The sequence below is a fragment of the Poromitra crassiceps genome (genome assembly GCF_964638095.1).
Source record: "Poromitra crassiceps genome assembly, chromosome: 6".
Classification (NCBI taxonomy): domain Eukaryota; kingdom Metazoa; phylum Chordata; class Actinopteri; order Beryciformes; family Melamphaidae; genus Poromitra; species Poromitra crassiceps.
Window position 1 is genome coordinate 35,419,063 of NC_139627.1, and position 22,969 is coordinate 35,442,031.

At 44.1% G+C, this 22,969-nt stretch overlaps 1 protein-coding gene across 1 annotated transcript in view; it reads right to left on the minus strand.

Annotated features, from left to right (window-relative positions):
* Nucleotides 1-22,969, minus strand: part of dachd (dachshund d) — a gene marked incomplete at its 5' end in the record, with an annotated part of 143,594 nt that overhangs the window by 35,400 nt on the left and 85,225 nt on the right. Inside the window, 4 exons of the mRNA XM_083639497.1 lie at nucleotides 7,567-7,626; nucleotides 7,855-7,983; nucleotides 8,729-8,864; nucleotides 9,541-9,713. Of these exons, the coding sequence (XP_083495623.1) occupies nucleotides 7,567-7,626; nucleotides 7,855-7,983; nucleotides 8,729-8,864; nucleotides 9,541-9,713 (498 nt within the window). The remainder of the gene's footprint in view (nucleotides 1-7,566; nucleotides 7,627-7,854; nucleotides 7,984-8,728; nucleotides 8,865-9,540; nucleotides 9,714-22,969) is intronic.

A 22,969-nucleotide genomic window follows, 5' to 3' on the forward strand; every position in this document is an offset into this window, starting at 1 on the left:
ACAATTTCAGAATCTAATCATGCATGAAGATTAGAATACTGACAGATGATCGTCCGTGGCATTCTGCAATATATATTCCGCAGCAGAGGAGATAATGAGCTACAATTTGTGGTTTTGCAGCATGAATTACAATAATATAGTGCAAACAATTCTAAATGGATTTGATCATTTGCTTAACTGTTGACTGAAGAGGAGAGAGAGAGAGAGATAGAGAGAGAGAGAGATGAGAGAGAGAGAGATAGAGCAGGAGGTGAGGGAGCAGAATCTGTGTTGACTTCCATTCAGGAGGAAGATATCTTGTCTTTTTATGCGGCCCATGTCATATTTATTGCATAAAGGTCAGGGTGTTCATTTGTTCAAAGTCAGCGTTTTCCCTCTCTCCTCTCCTCCATGTAATAAATGCAGGGCGATGTCATTATCGGACCTCTGAGGATTACAGGCTTGGCTGACTGTGATGACTGCATAAAAGCATACAGGACTTTTGTTTCTGCCAGCGCACACCTTCAAATGAGCTCTTAAAGGGAACACTAGTGGAGACAAAATGGCGTTTTTGTAGAGAGACGATCACTTATGGCGGGGGGGGGGGGGGGGGGGGGGGGGGGGGGCAAGGTGATTGAGCAGCTCGAGATCACAACACTAAATCCATGGCCTTAGTTTTTAGACCAACCAGAAGGCTCGGCTTCATTTGAAGGGAAGAAAGTGAAAATTGTGGCTCAGGAAAGATAATGATTGCCAGTCATGGCTGGAAGAGATCTCCTTGGTTCACCGATTGAGAGAGACCAAACTGTCAAGAAGATAATAGTTGGAGGACGACATCATAGTGAGGCACTTTGAGGGGTGTTTAGATTGTCTTTGCATATTGACCCCCATTGACCAGGTCCATATATTGACCTGACAGAAGAATCCTAGAGATTAAACTATTGATTGGGCATTTTGCCTCAATCATTCAACTTTCAGAAGGCGATCATTTGTATTGTATATCCCACTAATCTCCCTGACCTACTAATCAGAAAGTCATTTCTTCTCACTCATTGTTTAGTTCTCCATTGTTTGTCAGTTATTAATTCATTAGAACGACTTCTCATGCAGCTTAACTCAGCCAGTGACAGGGAGGTCCTGTTTCCGCCCGATAGCAATGTGCATTCTAGTCAAAATTTGCTACCGAATGTGCACACCTACATCATCATCATACATATAGGCTACACACATGCCAATTACATATTGATAATTAAGCATTCAAACAAACAAACAGAGGAAATCCCCCATAATAATCAGCAGGTTTAATGGAGTGAGTATTAGCTCGGTGTGGTTGGCCAGATAGCCTGCTGCTAGATCAGAGCTGCGCAGGCTTTGGGAGGGGGACAGCGAGACACATTGGTGTCATTGCCTGGCATTGCAATCCTACAGGGAGAAGCTCTGCCGTGCTGTTGCTGCTGAACGAGCCCCGACGTTGGCTGGCGTTAATCCAGCCTGGATATACTGAGCCCCTTTTAAATGGGGATGAAAGAACAAAAGAGGAAGTGGGAAATGTACACTTTTAAAGGCTGGGCTTAGGAGCACTCGCCCGCTGTAGAAGCTCCGAAATGGATGCAAATCCATTAGCAGTCCGCTTTCACCGTTATAAAAATACTTAAGGGTTTTAATAGCGAGCGACGTGTTAAACGCGTGGAAATCTGTTTTGATAACATTATTCATAACACTGGCTTTGGCGCTGTGCGAATTAATAACACTTCATTTACAGAGGGAAGAAAGCTGGCATGGTATTTCCAGTTAAAGAGATTAATTTTTAAACACCTAATTGACAGGCTGGGGTTAGGCGGGATAAGCAACAGACTATAAGGCGGCTGCAGCAAAGTCAAGGTGACTGGAAGAGTGGGAGAGAGAGGCTTTCAGAAGGCAGAATAGAAGGCAGAGAGGGAGTGGAGAGAATTAGTCCTCAAGCACTTCTCCCTCCACCCCCTATTCTTCTGCTCTTTATTAGGAATGATTTACCTTCTCAGTGAAAGGATATAAAAGCTCAAGTATAGGAGCGTAATTATCGCAGAGTGAAAATTTAAAGGTTTGACTCACAATGTCCTCAAGTCAGCGAGCAGACTGCCAGACGATGAGAGAGGGACTGTGTTCGACACTCGGCCTCCAATCGCGTGTGTTTTATGGGCTTTGCAAGGAAGAGCACACACACAAACAGCACTCGGCACGGCGAGTCTGTAAACATGATGGACTGTGGCAAACTGCGAGAGCTGCTGGTGTTTACCTTGGCAGAGCCTGGCCCCGGCATGTTGGTAGCATCGCTTAATTACTGTTTACATGTAAATATTAATTATACAAACAAGCGCACAGAACGTCTCTAAAAATACAGAAATACATATTCAGGGTCAACCTTATCTGACTGCAACAGTTGCCGCCACTAAGATATGTATTGTTTTGAATCGCAAATTTTCCTGCATTGTACATAATCTTCATAATTGTTTAATGCTGTTGTCCAAGGACATTCGGGTAAATATGTTCCCGCAATCTGCATAATAGCAGATGCTCCGATATGTAAAGTGCACCCTGCGTTGTCAGAAAGGAAGGGGGGGGAATGTTATTATTCAAAACCGTTTTATTGAGAATAAGTACTGTGATCATCAATGTATCCAGTCAAGACCAATAGATGATAGCTTTGATTAGACATGTTTTCCTGACAGTCCAGAATAGTAGAGCACCGGTGCCTAGTGTGCATCTCTGGTATGGCTGAGTAAAGCACTTGTTCGTTTGCAGTGAAGGGTAACATGAAACAGGCCTCAGCCTTCTGATGGACAGGGAGATTTCACCTTCGCCACTGAATGATAATGCATTATTAAATTTGCCTCTCTGCTCACTAGATACACTTAGCTGACCACAGCATATTTATCTCCCCATCCGAGGCTCACGTCTTGGCAGGAGAAAGCATTCTGTCACTTTTGAGGCATTTCAAAGATTAAAAAGAACCTCTCTCTTTTCAACGTCCCTAAAAGCATCCCCCCTTTTCACTGAAATGTGATTAGCGGGAGATGGTGTCACGCAATGGAACATTCATGAGGGGGAGAACAAATATCCAAATGAACTGGCGTGTCCTGGAGGAATAGCCCCTCTCTGCACCATCAGCAATCTCACATCTCTCTCACATGGGCTGGGGGGAAATGTGATTGATCCTCTATTGAATTATTTTTTTGCACTCTTTCATTTCAACAGGACGCACTGACAAGTTGTTTGATCATAAAGCATTATTGTCTGCCAAGTCACATTTCAGGGCTGTGATGGCTAATGATCTCGCCTCCTGACTTAGGGAAAGTCAGGTAGTCAGCATGTGTTTGAAGCTCGCGACGCCAAGGACATCGAAAGGACCCAACAAAACACTACGCATTAAAGTCAGAAAGATGAAGAGAAGGAGCGTGCATGGAAGGTATCTCACTTTTAATGATACCGTCAATGTCAGTGAAATATTGACACCGCAAAAGTAGCACAAAACCGAGACTGAAACTTCGGACCAAAAGTCGAACCTCCTTTTATCATTACAAATCCATATGCAAAGGCACAAGAGGAGGACTACAAAGGCTGGGGCATCTGGGTAGTGTCGAGGTAAAAGCACTCGCCTACCACCGCGGAGACCCGGGTTCAATTCCCAGCAATGGTAGTTCCGGCTTGGTCAGACACTCCTACAGACACAATTGGCCGTGTCTGCGGGTGGGAAGCTGGTGGGGTATCAGTCCTGGTCACTGCACTAGTGCCTCCTCTGGTTCGGGGACCAGTTACGTCCTGCCGGTGAAACTGCTCACTGTCAGGTGAAAAGAAGTGGCTAGCGCTGCACATGTATCAGAGGAAGCATGTTGTAGTCTACAACTCTTCCCAGATTGGCAGAGAGGGTGGAGCAACGGCCGCGACACCAGGGGGAATTGGCGAAAAAAGCCCGAAAAAAGACTAAAAAACAAATGCATATCCAAAGACACAAGAGAAAGACTACAAAGACTGGAAATTCCTTCTTCTTTTTTGCCTTTTTATCTTTTTCAAAATCTCTCTCTCTTCTCCACATGAGGCTGTCAGCCACACAGGTCCGTGCCCTCAGCAGCTGGACGATAATAGGCATGATAGCGTTACCTGCTACACTTCATCGTTCAGAAAGTGTACACTAGGACTGCAGTCAGTCAGTGCACAGTACACCTGACTGGCCCTGAGGACATCAACTGGACGTCCTGACTGAGCATCCCACAAAGAGAGGGCGTGGCCAATCGGCTTTCTCCACAGCGGGCCGGCGGGCACACAAGAGTCTACTCAACGCATCAATGATTGCTCGCTCGACAGCAGGTACGGAAGGATGCACCTCTAGGTGACATAATACACCAGAAGCACCCATTTGTGCGAGGAAGGACATTATGAGTTCATCTCCTGTTGTGTCAACAAGGATATATAACGTTTACCAGGGAAGTGCCAATATCGCATTACCAGTGAATCACCCAGCCCCTTTTAAAAGATGCTTTACAGAATCAGTTTACATAGTGTATTGGCCTCTGTCAGGCTTTTTAGCCCCAGTCTAAAAGAGATGTGGCATGTTTGTCTGAGTATTCTGCCACATGGTACTTACTGTACAGAAAGTCTTACACTTGGATGTACATACTGTACATATGGTTGTGTTTAAAACACCTTTTCCCAGAGGAAATAAAATGATGTCAAGTGTTTGATGTCCAAAGTGAGTTTACAGCCAAAGGCTTCCGTACCTTTCAAATTTCCCCTTGTTTGTCAGCTACCTGCTGTTTCATGAGACAGAGGCTTGTCGTAAGCCATCGCCACAGACGTTTCTGTTTGAAGCTTCAATCAGCCACATGTGAGATAACACTTTGCTTTCTATCAGCCTTTTTTCCTCAAACATCATCTCATCTCCTGTTTCTTAGTTATTTATTTTTCTGGCAAAAAATGTTGACAAAAAAATTACCAAGTTCAAACAACAGCCCAAAAACGACCATCTGGTTGCTCTGCACTGGGTGACACAACTCTGGAAAGCCGTCTTTTTTAAACGACAACAAACGGTCTTTGTCCTTCATCAACAGAGATGACATGAAGAAGAGGAGACGTGCTCATAGGACATGAGTGATGTGACATTATAGTGGCTGTCTCTGAGGTGTTCGGCTATTTAAATAGCCTCCATCTGAGCCGGGGCACTACATCCCCTTCCTCTGTGCCCACCGCGCTCCCCTCTCAAAGTGCATTGCATGAGATTAATTTAATGCTCTGCCAGGACCATAAAGATCAAACAAGTGGAGAGATATCATTAAACCATTGGAATGTTATCTCATTTGTCTAAACAAACCGATGCGATGAACAAGCCTAATTAAAAAGCTCGCCATAAACAAAGCTTCGGATGGCGGGGCCTCTCCCCTCTTTAACAATGGAACGCATTTATTTTATTAATCTAATGCATCATGTATCATATCATTACAGTTCAATATATCTATCATTAATTTTATTCCCTTCACTTAAGGCTTTTATTGGAATTACTTTGGTTATTAGTTGGTTCTAATGTATTGGTTACCTCTGAATCTGGCTGCTACAATCTCTCTTATCTCGCTGCATAAACCTGTGCGTGTTATTCAAATTGCCTCATTTATTATGATAGCTTCCTCATGTAAATTGTGCTGACTGCTCGCCCTTGCACAGTCCTCATTAGACTAATGAAAACCTTCAAACGAAAAAACTAAACAACCTGCCAAATAAAGGTCTGGGGTTATTATGAAAATTACAACTGTGGGAGCCGGGAGAAGCTCTCTTCATTAATTCATGCTCAGCAAATTGGTAACTAATTTAGTTGCACTCCTCTGCATTAATGGGTTATTTTATAAAAATGTTTTCCACAGCCCGAGACCTCTGTGCACATGCTGGACAGCCCAGAATCCTAATCAAGTCCGGTGACATATGAGGAATTGACAATCTCAACAACAACACAGTGTGTGTGTCGCATGTGGATGTGTGCAGGTCAAATAGCCAGACTTGGTGTGAATCGCCGGGTCATTTGTTTTCTCCTCCAGTATTCCATTTGTGTTCCTAATCCTAATATGGAGGAATAGCTGCAGTTTAGAACTAATGTGGACTAGATATTAACTACTGATGAAACATTCAGTTGGCTTACAGTAGTATGTACTAATGCCTTCTTTCTAGGGCTAGGCGATATGGACAAAATCATATCACAATATTTTTGACCAAACACCTCAATATCAATATTGCAACAATATTGTAGGGATGACTATAGGTGCTTTCATAAAATATTGACACAATAAGATTTTTGATAAAGATAAGATTTTTGATTAGCTACACAAATTCTCTGTGAAGCCCTCTGAGACATGCTTGTGAATTAGGGCTATAAAAATAAACTTGACATGACTTGATAAATAATCATCAGTAATGTGGATATATTAAATGACTAAGTGGGTAAAGGCAAATGGAACAGTCTGGTAAATTCAGAAAATACATCAATTTACTGTAACACAGCCTTTAAAACCAGGAAAATAGAACACTTAACGTTATGCCCTATCATATCATGATAGGGTATCCAAAATCGAAGACGATATCTAGTCTCATATCACGATATCAATAATGTCAATATATGGACTCTACTAAATGTCACTTTAAAGGTCTTTTACTTTGCACTTCATAATTTTGAATTTGAAGATTGTCTTTCTGTCTGCTCCATATTTTGCTATTGCTATGATCGCTTCGCTGTATACTGCACAAAGACAAATTCCTCGTTTGTAACATGTTTACTCACTATGGCTGTTCAATTAATCTTGAAGCTTGAATATTGCCCAGCCCCCCTACGTCTTTCTCTGATTGTGTTGCTCTGTTTGCTTCTCTCTTTCACACGCATGCACGCACGCACGCACGCACATGCCCACTCACGCACCCACGCACGCACGCACGCACGCACGCACGCACGCACCCACGCACGCACGCACGCACGCACGCACGCACGCACGCACACTTTGTGACCCATAAATTCAGCTCATGATCCTGCTAATTATTACTATTCACTGCTTCACACCCTGTGAGTGAAGGTCTAACAGTGATCTTCACGTCGGCCTAGTCAATAGGGAACACAGCCCAATGATTTCCATAGTGGTTTTAATATCATTATCAACCTCAGCCCACCCTCGATCACGCAGCACAGCACAGCCAAGCCCACCCCCTCTCTGCTCAAAACCAACAGAGAATACTAAAATCTATTATTTGCTTAATTTTGTATTTAATCCTCAGCGCTTAGTAGACAGATTTCCATCTGTCTCTTTCTTTTTGCCATTTTTTTATACATGCACAGCAAAAGGATAATGAAATAATACCAATAAATAATAAGAGATTACAAAAAAAAACATTTGCTATAGCTGGTCTTTTTGAGGATGAGCACATTCAATTTATTTCTCTATGTTCTTTGTTAATGAGGCTAACGTTTAACAAAGGACACACGACAGCACCATGTAAAATATTGGCTTGGATTAAAATTGTGTGCTATGATGACATGTAATCATAGCATGTATACTGTAAGATGCTGTAACGCAGTACAACCTTGCTTATGGGAAGTTCTGAAGAATGGCGGTAGCTGGGACTGGTGAAATGTTAGGGTAACTGAAACACATACAAGAGCAGAATAATTGGCAGTTAACATGTCTGTAATAGGATACAGAAGGAAATTGAAACAACTGCCGACAATTAACAAAATTAACATAACATCGCTGCATATTTTGCTCATTATGTGTTTTTGGAATAGCGGTGAGTTCGGAGGGCTTAAGTTTTTAGTCGGTTATCGTTGTGCTCTAAACTGTATCATACATTCTCTAATGGAAGCCGACTGACCTTTGTCGTGCATCCTCTTGACTTCGTGGCTCATGTCGTGGGCCAGGTCTCCCTCTTTGGGTCCGGGCAGGATGCTGGGGGACAGGCCTAGCAGGGCGTGGTTCATGGACAGGCCGTTGTGGTGCGCCGCTGGAGAGGGGAGAGCAAACAGGTGTGACAGGAGGGTTACTAAGAACCAGGGTAAACTATAAATGTCTGCGGCAGCTCTCTCACGCCGTTATAAAAAAGGGGGATAAACTATAAACTTCAGTCGCCTAAGAGACTAGATACAGTATGATACTAGAACAACGGAAACGGAATCATATCCCTATAAATATAATTTTATTATCATCATCATCATAATCATAATCATCATCGCCTCTATTAGAGAGAAACCACGTTCTCCTGGTTGCCCATAGAACCCATTCTCATCTAGATATCTTGAGGTGAGAGGGCAAGAGACCCATTTGAAAATGGCCATGCCAGTTTTTCCCTCGCCAAAATCTTCCCTGATTTTGGAGCGTTATTTAACCCCCTTCGTGACAAGCTAGCACAACATGGTTGGTAGTGGTACCAATAGATGTCTTGGGTCTTCTAGTTCCATCTAGCTTTAAAATTGAACCCGCTACAGCCGAGGACGTCCGTGATTAAAAATCGCACCATAACAAGTGCATAACCCATCATAAAAAGATGAGTAAACGCTGTTGTATTTTCAAACGTAAACATTGTTTACCCCCCGCTACAGCCCTGCTAAGAACCTCTTTTTACCTTGGAGTTGGAAACAATAACAGTAAAGCACATTTGTCAAATTAGCTGCATTGCTCTGTTTCCTTGCAGAATCCAGCACACAGTTAAGCGGTGTGACTCATGATGGTGACGAGGTCATGTGACGTACGTATCCTGTCTGAGGAGCTCTCTGTGCGGGCCGGGGAGCTGGACACGCTGCTGCTGCGGTGGGATGAGGGGTGGCTGCCGGGCCGCCTGTGGTCCTCTAAGGAAGGAGCAGGGGAGGGACTGTCCGGGACACGTTCCTGCAACCCCAGCAGCGCCAAAAACACACACTCAAAGTAAGTATCCCATATGCACTGAGACATCGCACAAATCAAACACAAATCTGAATATACGACTCGTTCTAGAAACTAGGAATACACGAGCTAGATTTAATATTAGGATTGGGTATCATTTGGATTTTAACGATTCTGATTCCGAATCTGCTTATTGATTCCGGTTCTTAATGATTCTCAATTCCGATTCTTTGAGGGGCGGGGTCAAAACAGATCACATGCTTATTTCACATCACATATTTTTTTAAATCATTACACAAGTCATATTCAGTCATATTCATATTATCATAACTTTGCTTGTCGTTTATTAAGAACTTTTGTAAACATCAACAGTTTATTTATTTTTTTATAAAATTTTAAGCTAACACTATGTTAATTGGGAACTTGGATTTCAAGTATGTTCTGCACCCAAAATTGGTTTAGGAATCAATACACACAGCGCGTGCTGCGCGTGTACGTAGCGGCGGCCCTAGTGAATACACAGATTCCATTCCTTTAGAGTTTCGTTTAGATTCCTTTGGAATCATAATTTTGGAACCGCTTCTGTAACTCCATGCCTAACCCTATTTAAAATGGACTTTGACTTATTTAGAATTGATTTTTAGGGAATAAGAATGCTCCTCCTGTCTATGCTGAAGCTTACCTTTATAACAGAGGTGACCATTCTGGAGGGCAGACTCTGGTTGTGTGCTGCGGCGGCCATGTTTGCAATGGTGCTGAGATGGTTCATCTGGCTCATCGCCATGGTGACAGAGGCAGGGGGCAGGCTGACTGGGATCAGGGGGTGGGGCATCATCATGAAGGGGAGTTCCAGGCCTAAGACACAGGAAGAGACATCACCGGTTACTCAATGATGCATACTGTATATGAGTTAGACATTCACAGGGGAAACTTCTGCAGCTTTGGGGGAGAAGCTGAAAACATGCTGCTCTTAATCCACCAATCAGGAATTCCCACCACTGAGATGCCCTTTAAAATTGGTGTCCAATAACACTAAGGCGTTACAGTGCCATCCATTAGGAAAAAATGAATAATTTTAAGTAATTGCTTCTCAGGGTCTCTCCCCGTGTTAACATAATATACATAAATGTTTCACAGCATACGTTAATAATAGATACAACTGCAATAATAATAATGAAAATGGGGATGATAACTGTATACACAGTCATTCAAAGACCAAAGTTTACACAGCGATAAAGATGCATTAATTATTCTACGAGGAATAAAAAAGGGCACTTATGGAAATTGTCTCAATATTTACATATAAAAAATATCTGCAAAAATAAAGGCAATCTTAAAAGCCATTACCCAAATGACTAGTTAAATGTGCTAATGACAAACAAGTACCGCCAGACTACAGTATGGCAATGACTTTAGGCTAATTATAGCAGCATATTCTAGACCAGAGAGAGGGAGAGAGAGAAAGAAAGAGAAAGAGAAAGAGAAAGAGAGAGATAGTCAAAACAGTAAAGTGACTTTCAGCTCTTACAATAATGGGCCTTTTTCTTTCTCTTTTATATGCACACAAATTATTCCATCACAACATCAGAGATATCTTACAACTGTTTTAAATTATTCAATTGCTGCCTGGCGAATAGACGACGTCTAATTGGGAAAATTGAAGGCATTAGTGGAGCAGAAATGCAAAGAATGTCTAATAAAGATACCATAGGGGGTTAGTAGTTAGACAAACTGTAGCACTGCACTGTGCCTCTGAATGGCTTAATGAAAACAAGCTAACTTTCAAAGGACATGAGCGCACACAGAAGGTCAAAGCTAGGTGTCTGTACCCCCCCCCCCCCCCCCCCCGGCCCACTCTATAGGGACTTTGAACTGGCAGGATCAAAAGTGAATGGGAGCAGTTTGGTCTCCTTCCTTCGCCACTCAGATGCTTTTCCCCAACTGCTTGAAAGAAAAGCTCACAGACACTATTGGATGTGATTGAGCCTCTCTGTTGATTTTCATGCCTTTTTTCTCCTCTTCTTGGCAGCCTGGTTCAAGGTAAAGAGCTGCGTGAATGAAAGAGGGGGAAAAACACAGCGGCACTACAGAAAGCCAATAAAAAAAATAAAAAAATAAAAATACAGAAAGCCGATCCACCAAACAACTCCACTCTGCTTTTCTAACAAAACATCAGTAGCCAGAGGGCAAGGAGACCTGCATGGCGAAGCCTCTAAAGAGAAGGACACTGGTGGAAAAATGAAAGGACATGAGAAGTACTCCTCTCTGTCATTCCTCCCCTTCCAAAAGAAGCGTTGATTTCCATAAGAAAGATGGCGTGCAGTTTCTCAGTGGCGAGTATTCCCAAACAATATGAAGCAGGGGAGATTAAAGAACGGCGGAAGGAAGCCAGGCAGCACCTTGTATCAGCGGCTCTCCTGGAGCTCAGACTGAATCAATTAGCACTCAGCAGGCTGGCTCAATTAAAATACGCCACAGAGGGCCCCCAGATTGCGGGGGCACTTACTGTAGGACAACGTGGAGAGGTCTCGTCTCAGCTACAGGTACCTATCTACCTTTCAAATCAACTCAAGGGCCAGAGTGAAGAGACGTGCCCTGACTTTGGGGTAGATACATACACTCACACAAAGCTACACACATACAGATGCAGGACGGACGGACGGACGGACGGACGGACGAGCACACAAACGTGTTCAGGAAGTCGATAAAGCGATATGACTTTGTTTTTCTCATTCAAATTCAAATAGTCAAAAATAGTCAAATAGTGTGTGTTGTGGCTCTGATAGATGTGGCACCGCAGCTCGCTACATCTCCACCTGACAGACTGACTGAACCCACCTGACAGACTGACTGGCCCCACCTGACAGACTGACTGGCCCCACCTGACAGACTGACTGAACCCACCTGACAGACTGACTGGCCGATGGGGAAACACTGGACCTCTGTTCACTCTATGGGGTATTAGTCTCGCTCTCAGTGTCGGTCCGGCCCCTTTCATGTCCCCCTATCCTAAAGCGCTGTTTCTCCCATAAAGGCCCATTCAGACCACTGTAGGGGAATGTGCCATAGGCCAACCAGGGTCCACCAAATCCCTTTATTTGAAGCTGAAAGGCGCCAGGTGGAGGGAGCTGGTTTTTATTCAAGGCGTCTGGCTTTTTTTTTTTTGCAAGATGTTGTTAAGTGTTCTTCATTTCATTTGCGTGTGACTCCTTCCCGTTCGCGAGCTTTATCCTTGTAAAATAAAAGGCTTACGAGCAACTGCGCATAACAAACAAAAAATGTCCAGAACATTTTTCACCTCTGTGATCTCTATCAGATAATTAGATCATCTCCTCCTCTGCAATTTGTGTTGTGTCAATATGCAATGTCTTTCATGTCTATCTATGACAACCACAAAAAACAGAATCAAAACACATTAGTCAAACTTACTCATTAATGATTTAGATATTGTGTAGATATTCCAGTGGGCACACCTCTAGAAACATATTTGTCAGTTTCTGTTTATCTCTGATATAGAAGTTCAGACCTGATGAGAGTTGAATTCCCATGAGCCCCCTCTCTCTTGAAGGGCATAAACAATGCATTTGGAGTAATTTACCTGGAGTAAGCCTGAGGGACCCGCAAAGGTGAGCTCCTATTTACCATCATTAAAACTACAAATCACTTAATACCAATATAAACAGCTCAGCTATTATGTTGTGTGCTGCTTGGGAGTTCATGCATGGATAAGCAAAGATCTGAATCATGGAGGATGAATTGAATGAATTAAAACAGCCCTTGGTAACAACATGATTAAAAAAAAAAAAAAAAACGTTACATCAGACACAACTGGAAAACCACATGGCTGCCGGTGGACTTAAAAAAAAAATCGCACCGGGAAAAAAAAAAAAAAAAAAAGATTGACTGCTTTAAAATGATTAGAAACGGAGCAGTAATTCATTTTGATGACAAAGAAGATAACCTGCAGTGATCTGTGCTGCTGTTAATCTTCATCTAAACACAACTCCAGCCTTTCTGCCCATCTCACCCTACAGAGGAAAAAAGGGGAAAAAAATAAACTACGCCATTGTCATTGAGAATGGTGCGGCGGCGCTATAGCAGCCAGCCCCTTCCCCTTAACTCTGTTGTGGACAGATTTCCCCTGACAAAAATTAAACTAGCTCCTACTTGGCACTTTATTATCTCTTCAACTGAATGATTTATTGTTTGTGGAGCGACAGAACCAAAGAGAGGGGGAAGATTACATTTCCAGCCAAAGCTCAGGCCTGATCTCATTTTTTACTCCCTCTGTCCAGGAAAAAAAGCTCCCGACAAACAATAATGTCAGCTGTAATTGATCGGAGGTCGCCGGCTGGGCCTGCAGTAAAAGCGCACTATTTAAGCGACAATCGGCCCGGCGCTCTTCAGACGCTGGCTAATGAAGCTGTCTGTCTGGGCTATTTACCTTCTCTTAAATGGAAGGCGAGAGATGTACTGTAAGAGACAGGGCTGGAGAGGAGCTGCCTCTCGCTCCTGTGAAACAGGACCTGCACATGCCTCAGGAATGTCTAATTGGTTGGCGCAGCCAAAGCTGGGGATTGGCTACTAATTAAATGACTTGTTTAAAGCCTATCTGTCTTGTTTGCGAGGGCTTCAGAACAATGCATGGCGAATGCTGTTGTCCAACAAACACTCTTGGTTTATCCTTTGATTTGAATTGAACAGGACAAAAGGCTGATTTGCCCAGCGCTAAGCCTCTGCTTTTCATGGCGTGGACATGTTTTTCTTCTCTTCTGATCTGTCAAACTGAACAGGCCCATTCCAGTCAGGCAGCTAAATGGACTGACTCACTGTACAATGCATGTGCTGTCCGTCGCTGCAAAACAATCTCGCTTTCCCCCTCCCTAATTGCGCTTGTAAAAATGCCCCCATGTCGTGTACGCATTTCTCCGACAAAGGTGAGACGGCGGCGCGCACACATGGCGAGCCTTTGTTGTGGTCGTATCAAGGATTTGCACAGTGATCCCAGAAGGAAATGAACGGGCTCGTGAAAAAGTGGCTGTCACGCGGCGAGACGTTCCGAGGTCTCTCCATGGCACTAATCAGCCATTCATCTTTACTATAACTGCTAATCTGCTCAGAAATCAACAGGCCGAGCATGTGAGATGGAGGGAGCATTATAGTCATTAGATCAAACGTACGACTCCAGCCTCCATAAACATGTTGTCTGGCATAGTGGTGCCACTTTACACAGCGCACACACATGCACGTGTACGTACGCACGGACACGCACCCACCCACTCCTGCATCTGCACGCGTACACATGCACACACACACACGTACACATGCACGCACACACACACACACACACACACACACACACACACACACACACACACACACACACACACACACACACACACACACACACACACACACACACACACACACACAGACAGACATACACACACAGATGGTGGGTTCAGTCAAGGCTGGTGAGTCCTGTTTCTCATTAAAAGGGGGGGAGAGAGGAAGGTAGTGGGCTTTGATGTAGCCACCCACAGCCCCTCAGTGTCATTGAGTGAAACTTTGAAGCCTTTTGTGTTTACACAGTTAATGTTGATAATAAAGCAGACATCTTGCCTTTGTTAAATACCTGCCTGCCGCACACTCGCGTATGTATGCACGATTGCACGTACACACACACACACACACACACACACACACACACACACACACACACACACGCACACACACACGCGCACACACGCAGACACACGAAGCACATAAACAAAAGAAAAACATCTCGCACTAAAAAGGCGAGGTAAACATGAAAACAGATGCACGCACGGAGACACCGGCACAGTATAGATCATTGTGTATAGGTACAAGCGCCCATGGAGCCAACGAGACACAGAAAACACATGCAGACAATATGCTTAACATTCCCAAAAGCCACAGCCATCGCATACATTAGGAGCTAATTCACATCAACAAACAAAATGTGTGTGTGTTTAGCATGCGGCGATGAAGAGATACACACGCACACACTTCCCAATGATTCAGGTGGGCAAAGATGAGTTGCCAAGATGCCTAATGTAATGTAATGTAGGAGAAATCACGATAAGAAAACATTGCTGCTTTGATGAGGTAACATAATTGCTTTCCTACCCAAACCACTGGAGTGTAACATGTGGTAGGAATGATCAAGGAGACAGACAGAGGTGTTTGTCCTTTAAGTATATAAAATCGAAGGCAGGCAACTTTATAGGATAATTTAAATCCCTAGCTCTAATGGCGTGCATTCCTTATGAAAATTGAAAGATCAATCATCTCTGTGACAGATACATTGTGGAAAAAAGTTCATCCCATCTTTGAGGAGAAAATGCTAAACAGACCCCCCCCCCCCAACCCCACACCCTCCACTTCCCGTTTCAGCTGTCTATTTGTCTCTTTGCTGAAAATGTTAACGAACAGGGCAATAATCAAGCCATATGCCTGCATGTGGCAAAGCTCATTACAGTAAATGACCTTTACCAACCAATGCCAACATCCTTGTGCTTGATAACACCGAGCGTATAGCGCGCGCGCGCGGGGGGGGGGATACAATGGCGGGTTTAGCTAACGCAATCATCCACATGGCTGAGGGTGGCCAGGAGACACATTAGCAAACAGTGTTCACGTCTCTAATCTGGGTCGGAACCGGGCTCACTTTACATTTGTCGCACATCACTCTCGATAAATACACAACATGCCCGTAGCCGCGCACACACACACACACACACACACACACACACACACACACACACACACACACACACACACGTCAGATCACTAACAATAAAGTGCGGCACAGAAAGTGCTGTGGGCAGAGAGCGGAGACATTACTAGCAGCTGTTACTACTGCGGGTGCAATATATTCAAGCCCAATCAATAAAGCTCCTACAGGCAGTGACACCCAAGCAGACAGAGGAATCATTTTCATCTGATACTTAGCAAAGGCTCCCCTTTTAAAAAGATTGCTTTCAGTCAATGACAACCAGTTGTCATTTGACTAAGGCTCCTGAAATGAAATATATTGACGAGCGTTATCAATCACGGCCCACTCTGCCGTCATATCACTTTGGCGGGGGGATCGGCTTGCATGTGGTCATCAGATCATCCGTTTTAATTACAAAATTAGCATCACTACCTCCTGTGCTCCCTCTTCCTCCATTACAATCACATCATGAGAGAAAATCAGTAATGCACTGTATAGTTTACAGTCACAATGCCAATGATTTCAATGTGAAGTGCATGATGGATTTGACTGTAACTGTTTTTTTTTGTTTTACATCGCTGCAGTCTAGAAAGTCTACTGTATGGATTTTGCAGTATATAATGTTTGTGTAGCGAGAGGAAATAGTTTAATTTTTTTGTTATTTTCTATATTTTGTTGGCACGAGTAATTTATTGATGGGATTCTAAACACAGTAAAAAGAAATACCTTCCTCTGTTTGTTGACACTGTAGGACATGCTGAGATTGTGAAATGCTTTAACATTGTTTGAACTTGCTCTCTCTTTATCTTGGTCCCAGAGGAGAGGCTGTGTGATGCTAAAGATGGCTGGCCTCAGTATGGCTTGATAGCTCTATTTGGATGAGGGCTCCCACATCATAATTGAGTAGAAACACCTTTCGGACCGGGAAACAAACAGAGTGCTTTTGTGGAACAGAACCAAGTATTATATCACCCGAATGCTTTCGATTCTCCACCTGATTGCTGCATAGAATGGGACATTTTCACAGCGTAATCACAGCAAAAGAGATTGTCATTTCGTCGTACTCATTGTATTGTCATTATGTTATTATGTACACAGTAATATTATTACTCGGCGCTAATGTTTCCTCTTAGACATAATCATAGTGAAACGAGAGCACGCGCTAACGCTAATGCGGCACCATCTTAGCCGCATATGTGAAAACTGCCTCACATTCGATGCAATTATGGGACCTGCATATTTCACATTACTGGAACCTGCGAGAAAGCTCATCATCACTGAAAGGTTGAATGTCATTTATTACACGTATCACATTTACACCAAGTGACATTGTCTTTTCAAATTGTGTTGATCTCTTCACTTTCAAAGGTCAGCCCCTTCCCTGGCTAAATTCGAGCTGACAGAGAATAGTGAGGAGGGGACAGCCGAACGCATGTGTCCCCCTCGCATCAAAGCGCTCCAAATTAATCTATCCAATTAATGAAGAATGAGGACTAATGTTGATGAGGGATGACAACTCGACTGGTCAGTTGTTTTTTATAGCTCTGCTCCTGCGATAATGTGAACTAACCACAAGAGACAGTCAAGCAAATATTTGCATGACACAAGGTTTGTCTAGCGTGCCGCCTCTCTCCCTCTGTCTGTCTGTCTGTCTGTCTGTCTCTCTCTCTCGCTCTCTCTAACGCCACAACTCTGCTGCCACTCAAAGATGATAGAACTTGATATGGATCATTACGGAAATAATGTTGAATCAATTCCCCTTGTTATTGTAATCTGTTTCTGCAGTTGTCTGCATTTGTGTATTTTGTAGCGACACCGGCGCGCCTCGCATTTTCCCAATCATGCATATTCAAATACTGAGGCTGATGCTCAACAGCCGACGCAGCCGGAATTAGAACGAGGACATTAGACTTCATTAAAAAGAGAAATGATTATCAAGTTTATCTTTTGAAATGTCTATTAAAACGCGCGTGTCGTTCTTCACTTATCTGTCACCTGGCTCCCAGGAGCCTGGCAGACTAATAGAGAGATGGTGAGGGCCAAAGCCCAGGAGAGAGACGGAGAGCCATCAAGCGCTTGGCTCAGGCTGGAAGGCTGTCTGTCTGCCTCTGTCTGCTCTGCCACTCTCCGTCTAGCTCAGTGTGTCTGTCTGGCTCACTTACTGCCCTTCATCCCCCCCTCCTCCTCTTCCCACCGCAAATTGCTTAGCGAGACCTTCCTCTACCCAAAACAGCCACGGTATCAGGCTAGAGAAAAGCAAAACAAACGCCATTGTAATCACACAAATCGGATCAGATAAGAATCCGTCGCATCGAAAGAGCTGCTATGATATGCTGGTAGAATGAATATTATTCAGCCTATGGCTACAATCTAGTTTCTCTCTGGAGCCTCCGCTGACAAAGGCTCCCACAAGAGAGCCAGAGAAGAAGATGGATGAAGTTGCCCCTAGACACTCATATCAGGTCAGTATGTGCTTTATCCCCTAATGGTTAAGGTTAGGATTGAGGAGGGGGTGATACTAGATCTGAGCCTGAGGGCCATTGTTCTGACTCGAGTCGCAGGAAGTAGCCACCATCCTCCATCATGGCCCACATTTAGCCGCGCTAGGCCACCAGCGCTATGTGCTGTGCAGCTAGCAGGTTGGAGCGTGCAGCTAGCTTAGCTGGATGTGTCCTTCCTCCCAGAGAGCTTTATTATTAGAAAGGACATAAACAGACTAATTAAATCTCAGCAGTGGAGCTGGGCTGACAGCTGGCGCAGAGAGTGTGACCAAACAGATCCCTATCAAAGAGCACCAGCACTATATGTGCTCGTGTGCGTGCGTGTGTGTCAGTGAGACGTGCATGGCTCTATTTCCAGTTATACATGTGCGACTGGCTGTTGCTTTTATTAATTTATGATTGTTGTGTTTGTCCTGTAATTGATGACTATACTTTATTGACTTGATTTCTCTGTAATTTCATTCATACGCCCTGTAATCTTAATGCCTTAGTTACCGGTCGAGTGCAGAGCACACGGACTGATATGATCCAAAATGGTAGAAATGCTATCCAGCAGAGCTGTAAACACTCCAGTAATTAGTGCATGGTCTGCGGGTTGACTCCACTCCGCTCTACAGCATGGCCAAGCGTGGACCCCATATAGAGAGGAGCCTAGTTATGCATTGATCTCAGAAAATTACCGCTAACTGCCCCAGATTGCTGTGTCTTGATGTACCTTCTGGATGGGCAGTGTGCTCTGCTTGTATTGTTTGTAGAGTAAACAGGACGATTTGGACTGGCTGTGCTTTAAAATGAATACATCCTGCATAATTAATGAAGCCTTTAAAGCACTGTTATCTGTGTGACCGCAAACGTAAAACCACTGATGATGAGAAAATATGGTTTTAACAAGTCAATAATGGTGAGTGCAACACGAACAGCTTAATCAATGAGGCTGCAACGTTTGCAAACAAGGACTTGAATTATAACGCCGATAATTGATCTCTTCCATTTCTCTCTCTCTCTCTCTCTCTCGCTCTCCTTCATGTGATGTCATTGTTTATTGATTGCTTCCTGCCAGCGAGGGATGATGGGAAGTTTCCAGAGTTTGTTTTTGCTATGACTTTTGTCCCCCCCCTCCCCTCCACCTTTCCCTCCTTTCTTTCTTTCTTTCTTTCTTTCTTTCTTTCTTTCTTTCTTTCTTTCTTTCTTTCTTTCTTTCTTTCTTTCTTTCTTTCTCTCTCTCTCCTCCTCCTTTCTCCTTGTATTTGAATTTTGCAAGCTGTAGCACCAGCTTAACCAAAAAGGATTAAGTCCCATACCCAACTGAGAACACAGATAATGCTCAGTAATTGGTAAAAAATGAAGATGAATGGGACAGCTAGATAAGGACCAATTAGCTGCTGGGAGTGTACAGCTGTGGTCTCCTCACAGAGCGCTCTCAGGGGCCAGGGCCCCCGCTTTCTCTCTCGCTCTCTCACGCAAGCATGCACACACGCACGGACACGCACACACGCACACACACACACACACACACCAGAAAACATATACGCACGGGGGCGCAGGAATTAGCCCGATGACCCCGGGAAGAGAGAATGATGCTTCCTCATCATCTCACCCAGAACCTTCTTCTCTCAACTCTCAGTCAGGCATCACTCCAGGTATCTGTCAGCACCTGTCTGTCTAGCATGTGGCTCTGCTATCCCCACAGGGTGCAGGCAGCCTGGGGCCACACATGTGGGACAGAGGGGTTGTTTGCTGGTTCTGAGGGTTTGAGCTAGATTCAAAAGCAACTGCTTTTTGTTATTGTCAAGTGTTGTCCGTCGGCAAGTTGTTTGGTCGGCATATCGCCGGCATCATCTGGCTGATGACAGTGGAATTCCCATATCTAATTACAGACAGGATTTCAGCTCCATTAGACTGCAGTGAGGAGTCAGATGAGTGGCAGGGCAGCACCCAGTGGCCAAAGAGAGACACCTCCTTGCTGAAAGTCACTTACTTCCCCCACCTCTTTCCACCAGTGAAAAAAGCAATTGTTTCTCTTGGAATTGGCAGGTGTTTGTTAGTGGGCAGCTGACAATATTTCCTCCCCCAGTAATGAAGTTTGTGGCTGGGGTCAGTGCATTGGGAGGGGGGTGGCGGGCTGTTGATCCCCCTCAAGGCCCAGCGCCACACGTGTTTTGCTTGGTCTCTGATCTGTAATTGTGGCATTTCCTGCGAGGCTCAGGAACAATCCACATTGTGCACTGAGTGGGCTCCCTCTGCCCAACCAAAGAAAGACAAGCCACTCCCCCCATAGACAAGCCACTCCCCCCATTTTTGTCTCCCTTTACATTTTCATCTTTCGCTCTATCTCTGTTTCTCTCCCGCTATCTCTGTCTCTGTCTGTCTCTCTCTACTCTCACACACTGTGTCTCTGTCTGTCTCTTTACTTTCACACACAGTATCTATCTGTCTCTCTCTACTGTCTCTGTCTGTCTCTCTCTACTCTCACACACTGTGTCTCTGTCTGTCTCTTTACTTTCACACACGGTATCTATCTGTCTCTCTCTACTCTCACACACTGTATCTATCTGGCTCTCTCTACTGTCTCTGTCTGTCTCTCTCTACTCTCACACACTGTCTCTGTCTGTCTCTCTCTACTCTCACACACTGTGTCTCTGTCTGTCTCTTTACTTTCACACACGGTATCTATCTGTCTCTCTCTACTCTCACACACTGTGTCTCTGTCTGTCTCTTTACTTTCACACACTGTATCTATCTGTCTCTCTCTACTCTCACACACTGTCTCTATCTGTCTCTCTCTACTGTCTCTGTCTGTCTCTCTCTACTCTCACACACTGTATCTATCTGTATCTCTCTACTCTCACACACTGTATCTATCTGTCTCTCTCTACTGTCTCTGTCTGTCTCTCTCTACTCTCACACACTGTGTCTCTGTCTGTCTCTCTCTACTCTCACACACTGTGTCTCTGTCTGTCTCTTTACTTTCACACACTGTATCTATCTGTCTCTCTCTACTCTCACACACTGTATCTATCTGTCTCTCTCTACTGTCTCTGTCTGTCTCTCTCTACTCTCACACACTGTCTCTGTCTGTCTCTCTCTACTCTCACACACTGTCTCTGTCTGTCTCTCTACTCTCACACACTGTGTCTCTGTCTGTCTCTCTCTACTCTCACACACTGTGTCTCTGTCTGTCTCTTTACTTTCACACACGGTATCTATCTGTCTCTCTCAACTCTCACACACTGTATCTATCTGTCTCTCTCTACTGTCTCTGTCTGTCTCTCTCTACTCTCACACACTGTCTCTGTCTGTCTCTCTCTACTCTCACACACTGTCTCTGTCTGTCTCTCTCTACTCTCACACACTGTCTCTGTCTGTCTCTCTCTACTCTCACACACTGTCTCTGTCTGTCACACTGTCTCTGTCTGTCTCTCTCTACTCTCACACACTGTCTCTGTCTGTCTCTCTACTCTCACACACTGTCTCTGTCTGTCGCTCTCTACTCTCACTAGGGCTGTGAATCTTCACTGGCCTCACGATTCGATTCGATTATGATTCAGAGGGCTACGATTCGATTCGAGTACGATTATCGATGCATCTCGATGCATCTTAAATCGATGCATCACTTTTGCAATACATGATTTATTTTTTCTCACTTTCTTTTTTCTCACTGTGTGGCTACTTTTAAAATAAAAGTGCATTTGGAATTGCATTGTATTATGATCCATAATTAAAATAAACCACTGCATGTACTTCCATTATATTTTATTTGATTATTAAAGCAGCTACGAGCAACTTTTTCGATTGTTATTAAACAGTATAAATTTAATATCAATGCATCACATCTTACCTCTAATAGTCGACGAGACCAACGCAGAGTAGTCTCGCTTGAACCCCGAGTGAATCGGCCAGTGTAGTCTGTCTGTGGCCAGGGAAGATCAGGAAGTGAAATGAAACGGTTTGCAGCAGCCACTTCGGCCATAACCACAAAATAACTTCCAAAAAACCTGTTAGAATATAACGAGAGATGTTCGCGAGAGTCTGTGCGGCGTTCACATTGTTTATGCTGCGTTGCTAGGCAGCGCGAACGGGGTAGGCAGGCAGTTGCGTTTCACTTCCGGGTTTCACTTCCGCGTTTCACTTCCGGGTAGCCGGGCCGGCGGTAAGGAGAGAGAGAGAGAGAGCCCCCTGTTGACGCGAGTTTAGACAGACACAGACTTAATAATCATCCAAGGGAGCAATCTCCGATACACACGGCTTTGGTCTCGTCGACTATTAGAGGTAAGATGTGATGCATTGATATTAAATTTATACTGTTTAATAACAATCGAAAAAGTTGCTCGTAGCTGCTTTAAATTTATTTATTTTTTAATAATCGATTTTTGACATTTGTGAATCGATGTAGAATCGTGCACGTCCGCATCGCGATGCATCTTATAATCGATTATTTTTGACACCCCTAACTCTCACACACTGTCTCTGTCTGTCTCTCTCTACTCTCACACACTGTCTCTGTCTGTCTCTCTACTCTCAAACACTGTCTCTGTCTGTCTCTCTCTACTCTCACAGACTGTCTCTCTCTACTCTCACACACTGTCTCTGTCTGTCTCTCTCTACTCTCACAGACTGTCTCTGTCTGTCTCTCTACTCTCACACACTGTGTCTCTGTCTGTCTCTCTCTACTCTCAAACACTGTGTCTCTGTCTCTCTACTCTCAAACACTGTCTCTGTCTCTCTCTACTCTCAAACACTGTCTCTGTCTTTCTCCCTCTACTCTCAAACACTGTCTCTGTCTTTCTCCCTCTACTCTCAAACACTGTCTCTGTCTGTCTCTCTCTACTCTCATACACTGTGTCTCTGTCTGTCTCTCTACTCTCAAACAC